Source organism: Loxodonta africana, chromosome 7 (assembly GCF_030014295.1).
Source record: "Loxodonta africana isolate mLoxAfr1 chromosome 7, mLoxAfr1.hap2, whole genome shotgun sequence".
Classification (NCBI taxonomy): Eukaryota; Metazoa; Chordata; class Mammalia; order Proboscidea; family Elephantidae; genus Loxodonta; species Loxodonta africana.
The window spans coordinates 90,753,958-90,772,216 of NC_087348.1; the positions used below are offsets into that span (position 1 = coordinate 90,753,958).

Here is an 18,259-nt window from a genome sequence, read left to right on the forward strand (position 1 = left end):
GCAGGGCTCCTGAGGAGGTCCCTGACCTCACCTAGGTCTCAATGAAGTGTCTGAAGGCAGTGCTGGCCACAGAAATAGAATGTGAGCCACATATGCCATTTAAAATGTTCTAGTAGCCACATTTTTAAAAAAGTAAAAAGACCAGGAAGCATGGCAACCCCCTATGTGTAAGAGTAGAACTGTGCTCCATAGGGTTTTTAATGGTTGACTTGTCTCCAGGCCTTTCCTCTGAGGCGCCTCTGGGTGGACTTAACCTCCAACCTTTCAGTTAGCAGCCAAGAGCATTAATCATTTGCAGCACCCAGGGACTCCAAAAAGAAACAGGTGAACTTAATGACAATAGTAACGTATTTTATTTGACCCAATAATATCCAGAATACTTTCACTTCAACATAAAATCAATTTAAAAATTATTAGTAAGCTCTTTTACATTCTTTTTGGTAAAATCTGACGTGTATTTTACACTTTACATATTTTACATCTCAGTATGAACTAGCATATTTCAAGTGTTCAAAGCCACATGTGGGTAGTAGCTACCATATTGGACAGTACGGCTCTAGAGGAAGTGAGAGTCGTGTGGCACCTGGAGGATGACTGAGGGTAAGCAAGACACACAGGGGGCTTGAGAATGTGGGAGGTGGGAATGTGTCCAGGGAGAGGGAACCTCACGTGGAAAGGCCAGGGATCAACAGAAACATGAAGAGCTGGAGAAATTGGAAGAAGTACAGTGCGACTGGGGCATGGAGACCCAGGCCAGGGAGCAGCAGAAAGCAGGCCATGTGGGCTCCGGAAGCCATCAGCCTTACACCAAGGGTGCTGCAGAGCCTGTAAAAGGCTTAGGAAGGGAAAAGCATGATACTTCACCTCACTCTTGGCCACAGTGTGGAGAACGGGCAGAGGAGGAGCAACAGGAGCAGAGGTACCACAAAGAAGCTGATGCAGCCATCTAGGCAAGAGATGATGGTGGCCGGGCTGTGTGGGTGTGATGGAAAGAAACAGTTGGACTCAGGAGATTGGTCGGACTTGGTAACAGAATGTATGGGTCAAGGGATTGGGGCAGCTGGGAAAACAGGAGTAGCAGTCCTGAGGGCAGCAGTGTCAGTCAGGGCCTGGAAAACAGCCCTGTGGGAGGTACTGAGGCATCTAGATGTGAAGGCCTGGAGCTCTCAGGAAATAGACCCAGGCTACAAGACTAACTAGAAACAGGTGGGTGTTTATGCCAGGACTGGGCTAGGGAGGAGGGGGCATGTCCCAGGTAAGGCCCAGGGGCATGGCAGAGATAGCACTGCCAGGGAGGTGGGAAGAAAATCAGAGAAGGATGAGTGTGTGGGGGCAGGGCTAGGCCACAAGGCCAGGTGCTGTTGGGCAGTCAGGACTGCAGCATTCCCTGGGCTAATTGACACAGGGACTTGGGTGGGAGTCACTTCAGGCCAAGTCCCAGTGGATTGAGGGAGAGGGCAGAGGGAAATAGGGCCAGTGCCAGCATCCAGACAGCTCCCTGCAGAAGCCTGGCTATGCCAGGCATGGCTGGTAAGACTACCGGAAAGAGTAAGTTTTTTTCTTATCCGATAAATCGTTTTATTTTCCATCAGACGAAGCTCCACACATAGAAAGTTCATGGATCTGAGATAGGGTTCTTTCATCAAAAGGTAATTTAAATTTAACTCTACATGATTAATTAATTTTGTTGTTGTTTGGTATGTTTTTTAAAGATGGAAGAAGGGCACACATTTAAATTCTAATGGAGGGGGGAGGTTGAAGAACTAGAAAGAAGGCAGCACTTGATGGAGCCTGGGGAGGTGTAACGAGGGACAGCCCATGTGGAGTCTCAGGCCTGCCTAACAAGGGGGCTGCAGTGCCTCAGACTCTGGGGGGCCCAGGGGCAGCCATACTGGGGCCAGAGGAGGCCAGGCATCTCCAGAGTGGAAGCTGAGGTGGGGGCCTGGCCTAGCAGCTGCTGAGGACACTCCCACCCTGGGCAGAGGCTGGGCAGATGGCTTTGAGATTTGACCTCCCCCCAGGGTAGTGGACACAGGCTTATGTCTGGGGTTCCTTGATTGGGCAGGAAAGGTATAGAGGCACCTGAGGGCACCAGAGACGGAGCTTCACCTGCACTAGGAGAAAGGAAGCAAGGAGATGGGGGGAGGGAGATTAGACACTAAGAGGAATTTTCTGGAGCAGCAAAGGTTGCCAAAGCCTAAATAAAACAAGGTGTCCATTTGTACGGAACTAGTGGGTGCCAACAGAGCCCTGGTGGCACAGTGGTTAAGCATTTGGCTGTTAACCAAAAGGTCAGCAGCCACTCTTTGGAAACCCTATGGGGCGGTTCTACTCTCTGTCCTATAGGGTCACTATGAATTGGAACTGAATTGACGGAAACAGGTTTTTTTTGTTTTAAGTCGGCGTCACCAGTGCACCCAAGGAAATGCTCCTTAGGGCCACCAGGATACACTTGGCATCCCTCTTTGCCAGCTCTGTAGGTGTATCTCAAGATTTGGCTTTTCAGACGTGGCTGTCCCCTCCATTAACCCTGCTTCCGTCGGGACTGGGATGACACACCACCCACTCTGAGGTGGGGAGGGTGATGAGACAGCACCTGACGAGTGGGGTGGGAGGCTGGACCCCATCCACTCTCTGGCCTTAGCCTCCCTCCCCGTGGGAAAGCTAGACTCTGGCCTCCACATGCCCTTTCTCCCACCTGCCCACCCAGCCCAGAGTGAGCCACAAACAAATGCCAGCCATGGTGAGGATTTCCAGGTAAGGGTCACCCCTGGGTCCCAGGGTAAGCAATCTGCTCCCCTCCAGACCACGCCTGTCCCAATTTCCTGTCTGCTTGGAAGGGTGGGGTTGGTGAGGATATGGACCTTGCCTCAGTTCCTTCACCTGTCTCTTGAGGTTATTCAGGCCAGCTCCCAAAAGAGTGGGATGAAGAGCTGAGGTATCAGGCGGAGTGTGTATGATGACCATGGCCCCAAGGGCCGCCGCCCTCCCCCCCATCTGGAAGCCCTACTGGCTTTCATCTTCCCAGGCTTGCCCTCTCTAAACCAGCAGGTGAGGGGGCTGGAGGCAGGGAGAGTTCTGATGAGTGTGACCCCACCTTATTCCTTCCTTCACTCTTCCGCCACAAGTTAGAATGGTGGCCCAGGTCTCAGCCTCCCTGCCTGCTCCTGGTCCTCAGCCCTGCCCTTGTGAACTGGAACTGAGTTCCTGGGAAAAATCCCATCTTGCCCTGTCTGCTATGACACAGGCCAGACAGTGCCTCCTGTGGCCAGAGATGTCCCCCACTGCGATAGTGCTTTCTGCCCAAAGGGCGGGAGAATGAGTCAGGTCAAGGGAAGGAGGAAAGACTGGGGAGGGGGTTGCAGAGGCACAGGGTAAGATTTGGCTTTAAGTCCTGAGTTTTAATTATAGGTGTAATGTGAGCGGGTTAAGCACTAGACTACTAATCCACTTGGAAGAGCCTCAGAAGAATGGCAATCTACCTTCCAAAAGGTCACAGCCTTGAAAACCCTATGGAGCAGTTCTATTCTGCAACACATAAGGTCACCACGAGTTGGAATCAACTCGATGGCAAACTGGCTGAGTTTTTGGTTTGGTAGTGTGAGCCAAGTCACTTAGCCACTCTAGGCCTGTTTTCGTCCCAGTTAAGGAGGTTGAATTACTTGGAGGCACAGCCATAAACTGGTGGCATGAAGGTAGGGCTTGGAAGTAGGGCTCTGGCCACAGTGTGGAGCATAAACTGTACAGAGCCAGGTCCTGGGAGGGACTGAGGGACATGATGACCCAGCGAAGAAGCCCAGGCCTGAACTAGGGTAGTGGTGGCTTTACCCAGAAGAGAGTCAGGGGATTTAGGAGATGAAAGTGACAGCACTTGATGTCTGTTTGGATGGTGGTCACATGGCCAGCCTTGAATCTAACTACAAACCGCCATGCCCCTCAGTGTCCCATCTGGCACATCTACCCTTTAAGAAAGCCTCAGGCATTGCCTCCTTTGAATGGCAGGAAAATGTGGGGCTAACCGGGCTGCCCTCACAGTGTTGTGAAGATTGAGTTAACAAGCATGAAGTGAGCAGTGCCAGCCACATGTCAGCTCTTACCATCAATGGCCTCACTGGGCTCCCGTATCACACAACATAGCCCAAGGTGCCAAAACTGCCACTTCATATCAACCGTGAGACCGGAGGACAGGACCCCTGCCACATCCACTGTGAGATGTATCAGGTATTTCTTGACGGGTGAAAACAAGTTTAGAATCAACTAGAAAGATGCCCAGGGAACTCGCTGACCCAGGAGGTGGTCTTCTGGGCCTTCTGTCCCCCTCTCCCAAGAAGCACTCAGTCTGGTCACCTAGGACTTTTTTTTTTTTTTTTTTGGAAACTTTTTTAATAGTTACTGAATGTTCTACAGCTTACAGTAAATATCATAGTTACAAATTCTTGGCTTCAATCTTTCATGATCACTATCTGATCTTAAAACAGAAAAACCCAAAAGAATCCAAAACAACAAAACCAGATTTACACTTCATACATACAAGTGAGGCCATGGGGCTTTCCCATCTTTACACTCCAGGCTATGTTTTAAAAACATCTAGAAGTTTTTTGATCAAACTACTTGGAAGACACCGGTCAAAGGTTTATTATTATTTTAAATGCTTTTATTTCTTTCTTAAAATGTGAGTTCCAATAAAATTTAAAAATTAGACTCCAACCTGTAGATTAAAATGAATTAAAAAATACAAAATCATATACAACGCTCTCTCACAGGGATATTACATGCCATGAGAACAGGTTTCTCTCTCACGTGATATGAAACAGGGATGCAGAAGCCTTGAAGTCAGGAGATGGGGGCAGGCCCTTGGACATTTAAAGGTTATCACAGGACAACTACAAGTTGCTAGAGGCCTGGCTTTACCTCTCGTTTAGTAAGGAGGAAGTTGAGTCACACCACAGATCCAGACAATCTGGTTGACCCAAAGGAGGTCTCTGGGCCAGTCCTACATTCACGGCCTCTAGGCATGAGAAAGGCTGGAGCCTGGAGATGCTGGTCTTGCTAGGATGGGACCCAAAGCTGATTTCACCCATTGATTCCTGGTACTTCTCTGCAAGGCTGCTGTATCTGTTCCTTTCAGGAAGGAAAACACCCCCTCCCAGGGGCTGGAATGATATAGGGCCTCACTGCCACAGCAAGGATACCTAGGGATTATGAATACAGCCATAGGGAAGTGAGTGCTGCAGCTTCCCTTTCTGGTTTTGTGGCAGCCAGTTCCAACTCCTGGACTCCTCACTTGGCCTCTGGGCTGGACTCCACAGCATGCAAGATAGCAAATACCCACTGAAGAAACAGAGAGAGGAACTCAAGTCTGCTTCAGGCAAGGTTGGCCTGTGGAATGTTGAAGCTGGACTGCCAGGAATTTTGAAGGCTGGGCCCTAGAACCATGTAATGCCTAATTTCAAAAATAAGGAGTCTCATAGGAGAGGGGAATGTAGACAGGTAACGGACAAATCCAGCAGCCAGTGTGTCATGCCTACAGAAGCCTGAGCTCTTAGAGGCTCAGGTGTGGAATTTAATCAGTTTGCCTGGCTGGGTTCCTTCCAGTGAGATACTGCTTTCCAGGTCTGGTCTTCTGGGGCTGCACACCAGCACGAAGCCTGCTACCTACTTGCCCACTCACTACCCGACCTGCCCCCTTTGGATTTACACCTTGTGGCGGAGCCCTGATGGTGCAGTGGTTAAGAGCTCAGCTGCTAACCAAAAGGTCAGCAGTTGGAATCTACCAGCCACTCCGTGGAAGCCCTATGGGGCAGTTCTACTCTGTGCTATATAGGGTTGCTATGAGTCGGAATCAACTCGACGGCCATGAGTTTTTTAGTGATGTGGTGGAATACAGGATGTCAAAGCAGAGCTTCCACATACTTTCACTCCAGTTGAGACGCATAAGTGCCGCGGTGAGATCTAGATGACTGATCTAGCCAACGTGCTGTGATTAAGACCACAAGGCCCAGAGTGGGACCCATCCCCTCTGGGTCCTCCCCGTCTTGTCACAGAGCAGAGCCAAGGGAATTTGATATGCTGGCTCTAGTCCTGCCTCAACCAGTGCCTTGTTGAGACCCTGGATATGTCCTGTGTCTTGTCTGCACAATGGGGACACTAGATCTTGGTGTATATGGGGCCTGCCCTACTTTTATGTTCCATGTGATTGATTTCTGAAGGCTCCTCAGAACAAAATAAGCCGCTGCAAAGAAGTCCCTGCAGATCTCTGGGAGTGGAGTACCTTAAATTTGGAACAATTTGGGTGAAGCCAGGGGAAAGGATTGGGTAGGGACGCATGAGGCCTACTCATTCAGTGTCTCTCTAGGTCCTGGTTCTCGTCCATGGGAAAAGCAAGCCTAGAGACTTGAGTCCAGAATGCTTTTGGCCATTCAGGGCCACACCAGGTCCCCTTGAATTGCCTGTCCACTGGATCTGGGCAGCAGCCAGGCTCTCTGGGATCAGAAAGCAAGGGTGTGCAGGCGTCTCAGGGACAAGAGTGTTTTCAGTCCTGGCCATCATGACTCCAGAGTATTTTATTCAGGCCTTTTGTTGCCAATTCTCACCCTCCCTGTGCTGCCAGCTGGATATATCCCCAGTGCCTCCTCACAGGCCCTGGCCCAAAGCAAAAGCTCACAAAAATCTGCTCAGTTAGGAGGACTAAGCTTCCCAGGTGTCCACTGAGCCTTCCTCTACTCTGGGGCAGACAGGCAGCCCATTCCTTCTTCATGCCTGCCACTCAGAGACCCACCAGGTGCCAGCAGAGGACTGAAGAGTTCAAATCCTGGCTCTTTCATTTACAAGCTGAGTGACCTTTGGCAAGTCTCTTAAGCCTTCTAAGCCTTAGTTTTTTCAACGACAAAATGGGGATTTTTGGCAATCAATGTCGAAGTACTTTGTACCAAGAAAACTCTTGACAGACACATGTGTGCCTGTATGTGTGTGTCCCTGTTGAATACAATACAGAATGAGTGTGTTTGGGAAAGACAATACACACTGTAGGGTCACTGCCAAGAATGAGAGGAGCAGCAACTGTCCTGTGTCATGGGCAAGAAACTAAATCTACTCCCCACCGCCCCACCCAAATGTGGCAAAAGATTGTTTCAGGCATTTACCACCTGCGGACAGTCCAGCTTCCAGGCTCAAACTTCTTTGGCCCCAGGCTGGTAAAGAGAGGAATCAGGTAGAAGTGGGGGAAGCCAAGAGGATTTGATAACTGAAACCACCTCTACCTCTGAACCTGGTCACCATGCTTGTGGCACATGGGGAGAAGCACTGGAGTGGGATGGAGATAAGGGTTTGCTTGCTGGTCCAGCTCTGCAGTTCACTGTCACAAGGACACGCCCTCTTGGCTTGCCTGCACCTTCCTACAAAGAGAGGGCCTGTCCAGCTCTGACCTTCTTTCCATCCTGACCACTGGGCTATCTAGAATCTTTGGATGATACCTATAGTACCTCCTAACAGGTGCCTGTGACCTTACTGGAGGCACACTACTGCACTTGTTCTCCTGGACTCAGTCCCTATGCACTGACTCCCCAAGCTTGGCCAGGCTTGTGGATCTCAGTCAAGGCAAAAGGGTGAGGCCAGATGAACTCTGTGCTGACACTGAGAAAGAAATGCTGGGCCTGCACTCTCCCAGACCATAGCCTTTCAGTGCTTTCTCTTTGATCCTGAATTACATACTAGGGGCTACAATAGAGTGCAAAGCATAGATACTTGAGTATGTGAGCCTGTGTGTGGAGTCAGAGTGGAAGGGAAAGAAACAGCAGACAGACTAGGATTCAAGGGGCTCTGCTGATATTAGCAAGTCAGTTTACCTTTCTTTCCGAGCCTCTGTTTCCTCATGGATCAAATAAGAGCAATAATCTCTACTTCATAGGTTGTTGGAAGGATTAAACCAGATGAAGTATATGAAATTGCTTTGTGAACTGTGAGGTAATAGATGTTAGATTTTTACTTAGTCATACAAAAAGCAAAGTGACAGGGTCATTTCTAGGTCTCCTCCTTGCCTCCTCCCTCCATGGTTCTACCCAAGCCCACTGGGAAGCAGCAAGGTTTGGGGAGCCTGTCAGGACACCAGCGTTCTGCTCACTTTGAGCAAGTTCGTTTTCCTTCTATAACCTGGGTTTCCTCTTTTGTCCAGTGGGTGTAATAGCTCTGGACCCTGTCTCTCTCTCTCAGGGTCAGTAAAATAAAGGCTGTGAAGTGCTTTGGAATTTATGAAGCACCTGACAAATGCAAAGGTTCCCTATTATTATCAGTATTATTATTTTGGCATTTTTGAAACACGTATGACATAATCTAATATAACCTTTACCTACCCTTACAAAACTACAGCAAATGGGAGGAGGTATCTGCAAAAATGGATTAACACTGGAAAACTTCCTGCTGTTTCAAAACCAAAGCTCTTCAGCATCCCAGAACTAAAATGACCATTCACAACAGTTGGATTTTTCCTTACTGGTTCTCAAGCTCCCTGGAAGGCCAGGAGGGTGGGCCCCTAACTCCTGGCTCTGGGCCAAGGATACTGATGGGCTTTTGCCCTCCTGGGAAGGGCTGGACAGCTTCTGAGGTCCTGCCAGCCCAAGGGTTTGTCCTCATTTTTTCCTCCTTTAGGGAGACATTGGGGGGGAGGCGGGGGGTAGGGGGAAGAGAATATCCAAGTTTGCACCAATTTAAAATAAAAACACAAATTTCAAAGTCCCAAATGTTCTCAATGATCCCATTTTGTACAGTAAAATGTCAGGTTCCTGCCCCACCCCAGAGGGGTTGCTGGCCCAGCCAAGCACTGGAGGGCAGGAGAGCAGTGCTGGGCAATCCAGGCTCCTAGCTCAGACAAGCAGGGGCCCCTTGTCCCTGGGGCACCTCTTCTCCCAGATAAACCTATGTCTGCTGGGCCTTGTCCTCGTCCTCGTCCTCCTCTCCTGATGGCTTCCATTTTCCTCTCAGGAAGCTCTTTTTCCTCTCCTCTCAGAATGAGGGGATACTGTCCTAAAATCATGGCCTCTCCTTTTGAGCCCACTTGCTCCCCCTCCTAGGGTTGGAGTCAGGTATAGGATGAAAGTTGCAGATGTCTTCGCAGAATTTCCAAATGCTATTTCTTCCTTTGCATTTTCTGTTCCTGCCATCTGCCCTCATGCGGCCTCCGCCCAGTCTTCAACCCCTACCTTTGGAATCCATGAAGGAAAAGAGCAGAAACAAAAGCCCAGAGACTGTTCCAGAGTTTGCCAGGTGTGGGCACTGTTGACTTAGTTTTTTAAAAAACCAAGCCAGTCCATCCCTAGGTAAATTTTTGTAGGGAACATGCCCCAAGGTAGGATGGCTGCATTTGATGCTAATCTACTGTGAGGTCTCGGGAAGTCTTTTCCTCCTGTCTGGGCCTCAGTCCATCATCTGTCACACAGGGAATGGATGAGATGATTGCTAAGGTCCCTTCAGTTCCATGAGTCTATGAAATGTTTATTGCTATTGCTTTCCTTCACTATCATGACCTTCAGAGCTGCCAGCACCCACCTGGAATATGGTTCCTTCACTTTGGCCATGAATGGCACAAGGTAACCAAGAGCTTGGCCTGCCTGCCAGCCCCACGGACAGACAGGTGAGCCCTGGCACTGGGAAGGCCTGAGGGAAAGGGGGAGAAATGCTGCAAGTTCCCATCCCAGTCAGGAGGAAGCTCCTCATCTAAGTGGGTATGTGAAGGCTCAGAGGCCAAGGTTTGGATTACACAGGGCACCTGGCCTTCCAACGTCTTGGGACACTGCGGTCTCACTGCCCCATAACTGCTTGGCATGTCTAAGGTCAAAACCACCTTTTGAGGAAGTGCCAGGTCTGTTTACATCACTGTGCAAATCAGAAGGTCCAGGCCCAATCTGGCCAGAGACCTTTCAAACAAAGCCAGCAGGCAAGCACCCTCTCCCTTTCTTCCCTCCCCCTTCCCACCGTGCCCTACCTCCCCCACCCTCCCCCAAGTTCTCCCAAGGAAAAAGTCTGGTTTTCCCAGGTGCTCAGCCTGGTGTATCAAGCGGCTATCAACACTCCTACATCATCAGGTGGTTTTGCTCTTGGTTTGTTGCGATGGTTCTCAGAAGATATTTCATTTGTGTCAGGACACAGTAATGCCCTATACGAATCTTGCTTAGGAAACACCCCCTCCCCCCCCCCCACCAAAAAAAAAAAAAAAAAAAACCAGAGATGTGGCCTGCTCAACAGCTCTGAGTTCCTACCCTGGACCCGAGGGCCACATCTGTTTATGCTCTTCAAATGAAATTGAGCCTTCAGCTGAACCAATGCATAAACCCCATTCACTGCTTGCCACTAGACTGGGACCCCTGGGAGCTGAGTACTTGGGGAAGAAAAGAAGAGCAGAGAAGATGTGGCTGGTCAGGTAGGAGGAGGGGGTGGAGCTGGAAGGGCAGCCGGCTAAGAGAGGAGGCAGTCGGGGAGAGGCAGGAGATTAGAAAAAGCAGCTTTTACAAAAATCAAAAATAAAAACCAAAACCACTAAAATGCATAAAGTGACCCTTGCACTTCTGTTGTCTCTTCTTGCAAATAGAGGTGGTGCTGCTAGGGGACTGCTCCAGCACCTGTGTAAGACTTGAGTAGTTGCATACAATGTGTGACTCCAGATCTGGGGAAGAAGGGGAAAGTCGTTAGTGACAGTGATAGTCCTGTAGCCACCTCCAGAAGCCTCTGGACGCCCTCCCCCAACTTGGGAGTACCCCTAAATGGAGCCCTCTGTGCCTTCCCAGTGGAGCTGCTTGCTTCCACCCAGGAAGATGTGCTCCAGCATCAAGAGCTCCTGGAGGAGGTGAAGGCAGGGGAGACGACGAGGCCAAGGATTTCACACTGACACCCCTGAAGCCCTGAGGTTCACTGGCACTGCCTCAGGAGCCGCTGGGGGCAGTGGGAAAGCTGGCGGTTGGGCAGGCTCCAGGTTCTCCACCCTGCTCCAACCACAGCTAGCGTGTGATTTAGGTAAGATTACATTTCACAAATGGGGCCCACAGTTAAAATAAGTCTGAAGACTATAAAGTAGTAAGGAGGGAATTTAAAATCAAAGGATTGGAATTCAAGTTCCGGCTTCATTTTTACTGGTTAAGTGATGTTGAACTATGTGTTTATATGTGAGAGAGAGCTAATGGTCCTTATTTCATACAGCTACTGTCAGGATTAGGAGATAACCTGTGAAGTATCTAGAATATCTGTAAAGTGACACCTATTATTATGAGTGATATTACTGAAGCTGGAGCAGGACCACAACTGATAACTGCTGCCTGCCATCTGCTGCCACCTGTGCTCCAGACGCAAGCCAGGGGCTTTGTAACAGTTCCTCTATGTATTCACCCTCCTACCTCTCCCGCCCTGGGCCCCACTCACTTGGATGGGCTGCAGGCTTTACCAGTGAGGGGGCACATAGCTGTACGCAGGGGTTCCTTGGGCCCTGTATGTTGGCATGGAGACAGGGTGTGCCCCGATCGCAGTGTGCTGTGGTGTAGTCAGCAGGGTACCTGAGCATCCAGACAGAGAAGAGTAAACCCAACAAAGCTGTACCAAGGCACCCCCCCACTCCCCCGCCAGCCTGCCTGATGACCTGCTGTCTGTCCCTCCCTACTCTGCTTCGGTGGCCTCCTCTTCACTTTTCTTTGTATGCTTCTCATCATTACAAATATCATACTGAGTGGTAATTGTTGGTCTATGTGTCCATTTCCCACTAACCTGGGGGCTCCTCAAGGGCAGGGCTCTGGTCTGATTCCTCTCTGGTCCCCAGAACCTGAACAAGGCTGACACTGAGCAGTCAACAGCTTGCTGACCTGATCTGAAGAGAGGACCTCAACAACCGCCAAGAGAAGCAGAATACAACTCAAACTCCCACCTCCCGCCCACTCTTCCCCTTATATTCTCTTCCTTTGATCATGACCCAGCTGATTCATGAACACTTGAGTCTCTAAAGGTTATTCATTGCCCTCTTGTCTTCTCATGCTCTTTATCTGAAGATCCAGTGGTTATTTCTCCCTGGGTGTCAACACATCCAGACTTCCCTAAATCTGCTCTTCCTCTAGTGTCCCTTCCCACCCTCCACCTTCAAGGTGGCATAAGTCAGAAATGTGAAGGGGTCATCCCCTGGACTCCTCCTCTCCCATCCCTATAATTAATTACTGCCCAGGTCCTTAAGACCCTGTCTGTTAATAGCATTGCCCATGTGCCGTCCTTTCTGGGCTCCCTGCTTCTACCTGGGTCCTAGCATCATCTCTTCCCTAAACTAAATCAACAGCCTACCCATGGGCCCGTTTTTTTCCAGCCTCCACTCTGCAGCCAGAGAGAATGTTTAAGCCAAACCCATCCCTCCTCTGCTTAAAACCCCTTACTAGCTCCCTGTTAAATAAAGGTATTCAAGACTCTTTACCATCTTATCTTTGCCAACTGCTCCACCCACTCTCCCAATTCCATACCCCTATTTTCTAAGTGCCTAGACCGTTTCCACTCTGTGAACATGACATATTCATGTCCTTCCTGCCTGTACTGCCCTTTACTCTTTCATCTGTCTGGTAAGCTCCTGTTTGCCCTTTAATGCCTAGCTTAACATGCCCTTCTCCATGAAAGCTTCCCTCATCACTGCAGACAGATTTAAAGGGTCCTTCCTCTGGACTTGCAGGCCCCCCAGCATAGGACTTCTCAAGCTATACTGCGTAGATTCCATGACTGTGTTCTCCACTCTGTCACGAGCTCCTGGAGAAGAAAGATGACTATTGATGGAGAAGTCCTCACCCGCTGACATTGCCATGGTGGTGCCTGCAACCATGCCCATGGCCACACCGTTGGTCCTGGGGGCAGCGACGGGTGCTGGGTAGATGGCAGAGGGAATGCTGTTGGGCTGGACAACGGTGGTATGGTGGATAACATGGGGCTGGGCGGCGTATACCGGCTGTGTATAGTAGGCTCCCTGGGAGAAAGAGACTAAGGTCACACAGGCTTTTGGAGAGGTGGGGTGGGACCTGGAGAAGTGGGGTGGGACCTGGAGAGGAGAGAGGAGGGGAGCCTCTGTTCCTCCTAGACCCTAAGACCTGGGCTCCAAGCTAGGGCCCTGCTTCTACCTTACACGACTGTGGATAGTTCAGTGCAGCGCTCAGCTTTTGAACTGAAAACTGTGGCTCACAACCCCATCCTGCCTTACTCCTAGGGCTGCTATGACGATCTAATGGAATAAGAGCTCTACTCCTTTAACCCTGGTTTTAGCATTTTAAAATGTCTGTTTCTTATTACAATGTGCTTTTATAAGCTGCCTAAAATTTAGAGACAGGGCCTACCATCAGTTCATTAACAAGGCTGTGAACATGTGTGGTGAACCCCAGAGCACAGCAGGTACACACGAAGGGCTGTTAGTAGTTGCATCATCACACTGGTGTGAATGCTGGCATCTGTGCTTACTGAGAATATGTCACAGACCAAAAGCATTTCCCAAGATGTTTCTTACTATCTATTTCCCTTTAGGCAAAAAGGTGAGGATGGAGACTGATTTGAGGTGACGTCCCACTGCCTGGGTCACATGGCTGCTTCCTGCTGCTACAGTCCACTGGCCTGCTGACTTCTGAGGGGAAGCAGATAGAGACCCTTGAGATCATTTTAATCCAGAGCTTCTCAAATGTTTCTATTAAATAATGCCAAGAGCCCCAGAATGTGGGTTTATAACCTCATAGGTCGGACAGCATAGTCCAAAGCAGCCTACCATAAATGAGAAAAATGTATCTTGAGCCTAGTGTCTTAATCTTTTAACAGTTTGCATTCTACACTATAAAATAGCTGTTTTTTTAAATTAAAAAAAAAAATTGTTCTCACCACTTAAACCTCATGTAGAATTGTCACTCCAGAAAAACGTGCCATGTGTATGCTGTCACTTTATGTAATCCCTATCTCATAGCCATCCCCTCAGAGCACACACTCTCCAGTTTACAGAGGCCAGATGGGGGCACTAAGGCACAAAAAGAGAGAAGAATTTGCCCAAGGTCACACAGGGCAGTGGTGGAAGAGCGTGGACACTCTTCTCCTTCCCACTTGGCTCACAGACTTTATCAAGGAAGGTAGACGTGGGGTAGCAGGGAAACATGGAGACATATGGCGTCTCACTCTGACTCAACCAATAGCTCACCGTGCCTAGGACAAGTCACTCTCATCTCTGGGTTGCTGCTTCCCTACTGTGTAACAATGGAGACGAGCTAGATGATCACTGAGGGCTCTTGTCCCTGACATTCTGGGTTCTATTAATCTAAATAACTTTGCACATCATACCTCTGGGGGCTGAAGTGGAGTGAGGGAGTAGGCAGACTGCAGAGAGGATGCTTCAGTGACACAATAGTGACAGTGGGCCCAAGCCATGAGCTCTACTTCCCTCTCTTCTTCACCCCATCTGATCCTACCCTACCCCACCTGGCTGGTGGCTCCTCTGCCTGCAGAAGAGGTGGGCCCAGGCTTCCACAAGTACTTACCTGGGCATACAGATTCTGCTGGGGGTAGGCACTTCTGATTGGATACATGGCCGTCTGATATGGGTTGGGTGATGGGGAGTAGGGGGGCGGAGCAGTATTACTCTGGGTTGGTGGGACCTTGTATGGTGTCCCTGCAGTATATCCTGTACCAAGGCAATAAGAGAAACTTCCAGTTAGTTGGCAGAACAGCATGGCTGGAAGGCAGCAGGTCCCAGTCACGACTCCCCAGACAAGGATAAGTTGAATCCAGGCTGGAAACACAGGTAAGAACAGACAGAGAACAGGGCTCCTCCCACAGAGCCCTGGTCCCAGAGGCAGCTCCCTCAGTCCTGGTGCACGGGGCTGCACGTGTGATTCTGGGCATCTTTTGTTTCTCTGGGTCTCAGGGCTCTCATCTATAAAATAAGGCTGGGACGAGATGATCTCTTAAGGGACCCTTTCAACTCTGACGGTCTGAGATTCTGAGCTATCTGCTGTGAGACAGGCAGGGGCACGCAGGTGAAAGACCCTCAACCCACTTGCTCTTTCTTGCTATTCTCCATCTTCTTGCTTTTCTGACTCCTCACCCAGTACCCCAGGGTTTCTTCTACTGCTGTTTTCATCTTTCTGTCACTTTCTCCTTCACTCTCTATTTCTTTCTCTCCTTACATCTCTATCCCTTTTTGGACTTCACATCATCATATCCCCTTCCTCCACACCAAGTTTTGAGGTGAAAAACCCATACAAAACCCTATTCATAGATCTTCAGCTTCTGGGATGCTGAAAAACTACTTTGTTTTATAGAGCTGGCTCCTCCCACCCCCATCCCCCACCCAGGATTGGGTGAGGGCTACCTCTACCTGAAGAGCCAGAAGTCAAAGATCACAAAAGTTCACATCTACCTGGAACCCAGGCCATGCCTATGCCTCAGCAAGGTGGACAAAATCTGGGGCTGGAGCTGAGAAGTCAGGCCCCAGGGAGCCAAACAAACAACTTGTGCTGCCTCTGTATCCTCTGGAAAAGTCAGATTCTGTGTTCACAGGAAAAATTTGAAATACAATCACTCAAAAATAAAACTGTATCCTTAGAGAACCATAAAGTGGAATGATTCTATGAAATCCAAGTGATCATAAAGTGACCCCAACCTTCTCACTTTACACACAGGGGATGCTGGTGCTCAGAGAGGGTAGGCCCTGTTTAGAAACTTCTGAAGACTTTAGGCTTTTATTTCTGAGTTGAAGGGACACTGCCAGGGGACCTTGGTCACAGAGCCCTAATGAGGTAGTATTGGGGTTTCTTCTTCTCTGTGGTTCTAGTCCTGGTTGGGTCTGGCCAACATTAATCACTGAACCTCTCTGGGCCTCACTCAGCTCTTTCAGCTGTAAGACGCTCTCACCAACGACCCTTTTAGCTAGCTCCAAGGTGCTGTTTCTTCAAGGAGGGACTAGGGGCAGAGTATAGAGGGTACTACACTGGAAGAGAAGAAATCTAGGCTTTAGTTCTGGCTTTCCCTCTAGTTTGCTGTGACTGTTGCTGAGTCTCTGGGCATTTGTTTCTTTGGTTGTAAAACGAGGAGGTTAAGAATAAAGATTCCTTCCTGAACTAAAATTCAATGACTCTAAAGATACAGGGGTTCTTCTACCCTAACCCTGAGTAAAAGCAAGTCACCCCATGGTTATAAATCTCTCAATCTATATCACAGCCTTGGCTTGGCACTCCTCAGCCCCTGATGAAGTACTCAGGAGGGCAAGAGAGCTACTGTTCAGTTACCACAAAAGGCAACTGCTAGTGTCCTGTCCTCGCCCCTGGAATGATGTCATTTATTTTCCCACCTGCAGAACTATAGTTTGTTGCATGAAAAACTGGTTCTGTGGTCAAATATGCTTGGGAAATAAGCATCAGTGAGGATGGAGTAGAAAGGATGCATTAAGGAAACACACCTAGAAGGCAGCACTGATAAGAACTAGAAGCTAACTGGCAGAGGGGATGGGAAGTCATTTGAGGGAGACGTCTACAGCAGATTCTTCAAAAAAGTTTCTAGATTACAGAGCTAATAATGGAATGTGGCTGTAAGAAGAGAAGTAGATACTATGGGGAAAAATAGGGAGTCTAGGTTTGCAGACATCTAAAGGAGCCATCTGATGAGTACTTCACCTGATAGCCACAGTTTATTTACCTATAAAAGGGGTACACAAGATGGGCATGTCCCAAGTGTGTGTGATGGGCTCCTGATTCCCAGAAACCTTAATAGCTGTGCCAAAAAAAAAAAAAGTTCCATGGTCCTATAAGTTTGTGAAGTATCATATAAAATAGAGATAAATAGGGTTTTTTATTCCATGAACTAGGAAGTTTTTAAAATGACAGGGTGAGCTGTGAATCTCTAAGACAGGAAGATGTAGGAGACTGAATTTCCCAAATTTATTTCATCACAGAACCTTTTACTCATACTATTAACATTTAAGACAGACAAACCACAGCCAGTCATTTTTGTAACTGCAGCCTGCTTTGGTAAATAGTTTTACTGTAACACAGTCACGCCCATTCACTTAGGATTGACGTTGGCTGCTTTCCTGCTACAACAGTAGTTATGACAGAGACCATATGGCCTGCAAAGCCTAAAATATTTATCTGGCCCTTTACAGGAAAAGTTTGCCAACCCCTGATTTAAAGGAATAAAATAAGGTGTGGGAGTTCGGCCAAAGTGGAGAGCACCTCTTCTCTAGGCAGAAGAGCAGAACACCCTGAAGCATGAGATGCCTGTCTCTGAAAGCTGTGTGCCACAGAATAGTGGTGAAGAATGGTCTGGAGCCAGACTGACTGACTGGGTCCAAACCCCACCTCTGCTACTTAGCTGCTGCAGAATCTCTACATACCAGTCTCCTTACCTACAAAATGGGGATAATAACAATATCTATTTCAAAGGGTTACTATGATAAATATGTTAATTAATAAGTACAAAATAGTTAGAACAGTGCCTGACACAGTGTAAGCACTTCATAAGGGTTAGCTATTATTATTTTCTCACTGTCTAAAGATTGTAAGTTTTTTGTTCTGAGGATGTACAAGAAGAGGCTGGTCTGAAAGGCTACAATAGAAAGAGGTTAAACTATGGTTTCTATGGTCTGTTCCAACTTGGAACATACATTTCAGGATTCAAAGATTCTAAAATTTTATGGTTTAAAATGCCACGGTTTTATGATTTGTTCATCTTAGCAAGCCAGCGGCTTTTTCCTTTACGCTCCTCAAGAATTTACTCTGCAATTTTTATCTTCCCTGGGGCAGCCCGCACTACTCCCTGTCTCCCTCCATGCCAGCCACAAGGACAACCATATTACTAAGTGTTGAGACTATCTCTCTAAGGAAATTCAAAAGACTCTAAAAGCTTACAGTAGAATTTGGTTTCTACATCTAAGAATAACCTTGCCTGAGAATGTTTCTCTTTCCTTCAAGTTATGAAATGAGACATAAGCATACTCAGAATACAAATCAGTAGCCAAAACACCCTTGGCAGACAAAGCGATGATGCTGCAGAAGAAGGCCTTGATGTTTGTCCAGACAGTCTGAGGTGGGAGAAGTGAACTGCCAAAGCACCTGAGGTCTTATAGATCATTTAGACCAAATACAAACATTTCACAGATACCCAGTAGATGCCTAAAGAGAGAGCGACTGCTCACAAGGGCCCACCACTCAGTTCTTCCTCTAGCTACACTGGTTCTCAAGGCTTTCGTTTGTCGGGAGGATCTTACATGAGTCTGCAGAAACTGTCCTGGGCC

The 18,259-nt window shown here is 48.5% G+C and overlaps 1 protein-coding gene across 5 annotated transcripts in view; it reads right to left on the reverse strand.

Annotated features, from left to right (window-relative positions):
* Positions 1-4,354: 4,354 nt before the first annotated feature.
* FAM168A (family with sequence similarity 168 member A) overlaps positions 4,355-18,259 on the reverse strand; it is a 235,100-nt gene continuing 221,195 nt past the window's right edge. For all 5 annotated transcript variants that reach the window (XM_064288678.1, XM_064288677.1, XM_023538971.2 and 2 more), the window contains 4 exons: positions 14,508-14,650; positions 12,793-12,967; positions 11,404-11,534; positions 4,355-10,654 (listed from right to left, as the gene is read on the reverse strand). In XM_064288678.1, coding sequence (XP_064144748.1) covers positions 11,422-11,534; positions 12,793-12,967; positions 14,508-14,650 — 431 coding nt within the window. In that variant the 3' untranslated portion in view covers positions 4,355-10,654; positions 11,404-11,421. The remainder of the gene's footprint in view (positions 10,655-11,403; positions 11,535-12,792; positions 12,968-14,507; positions 14,651-18,259) is intronic.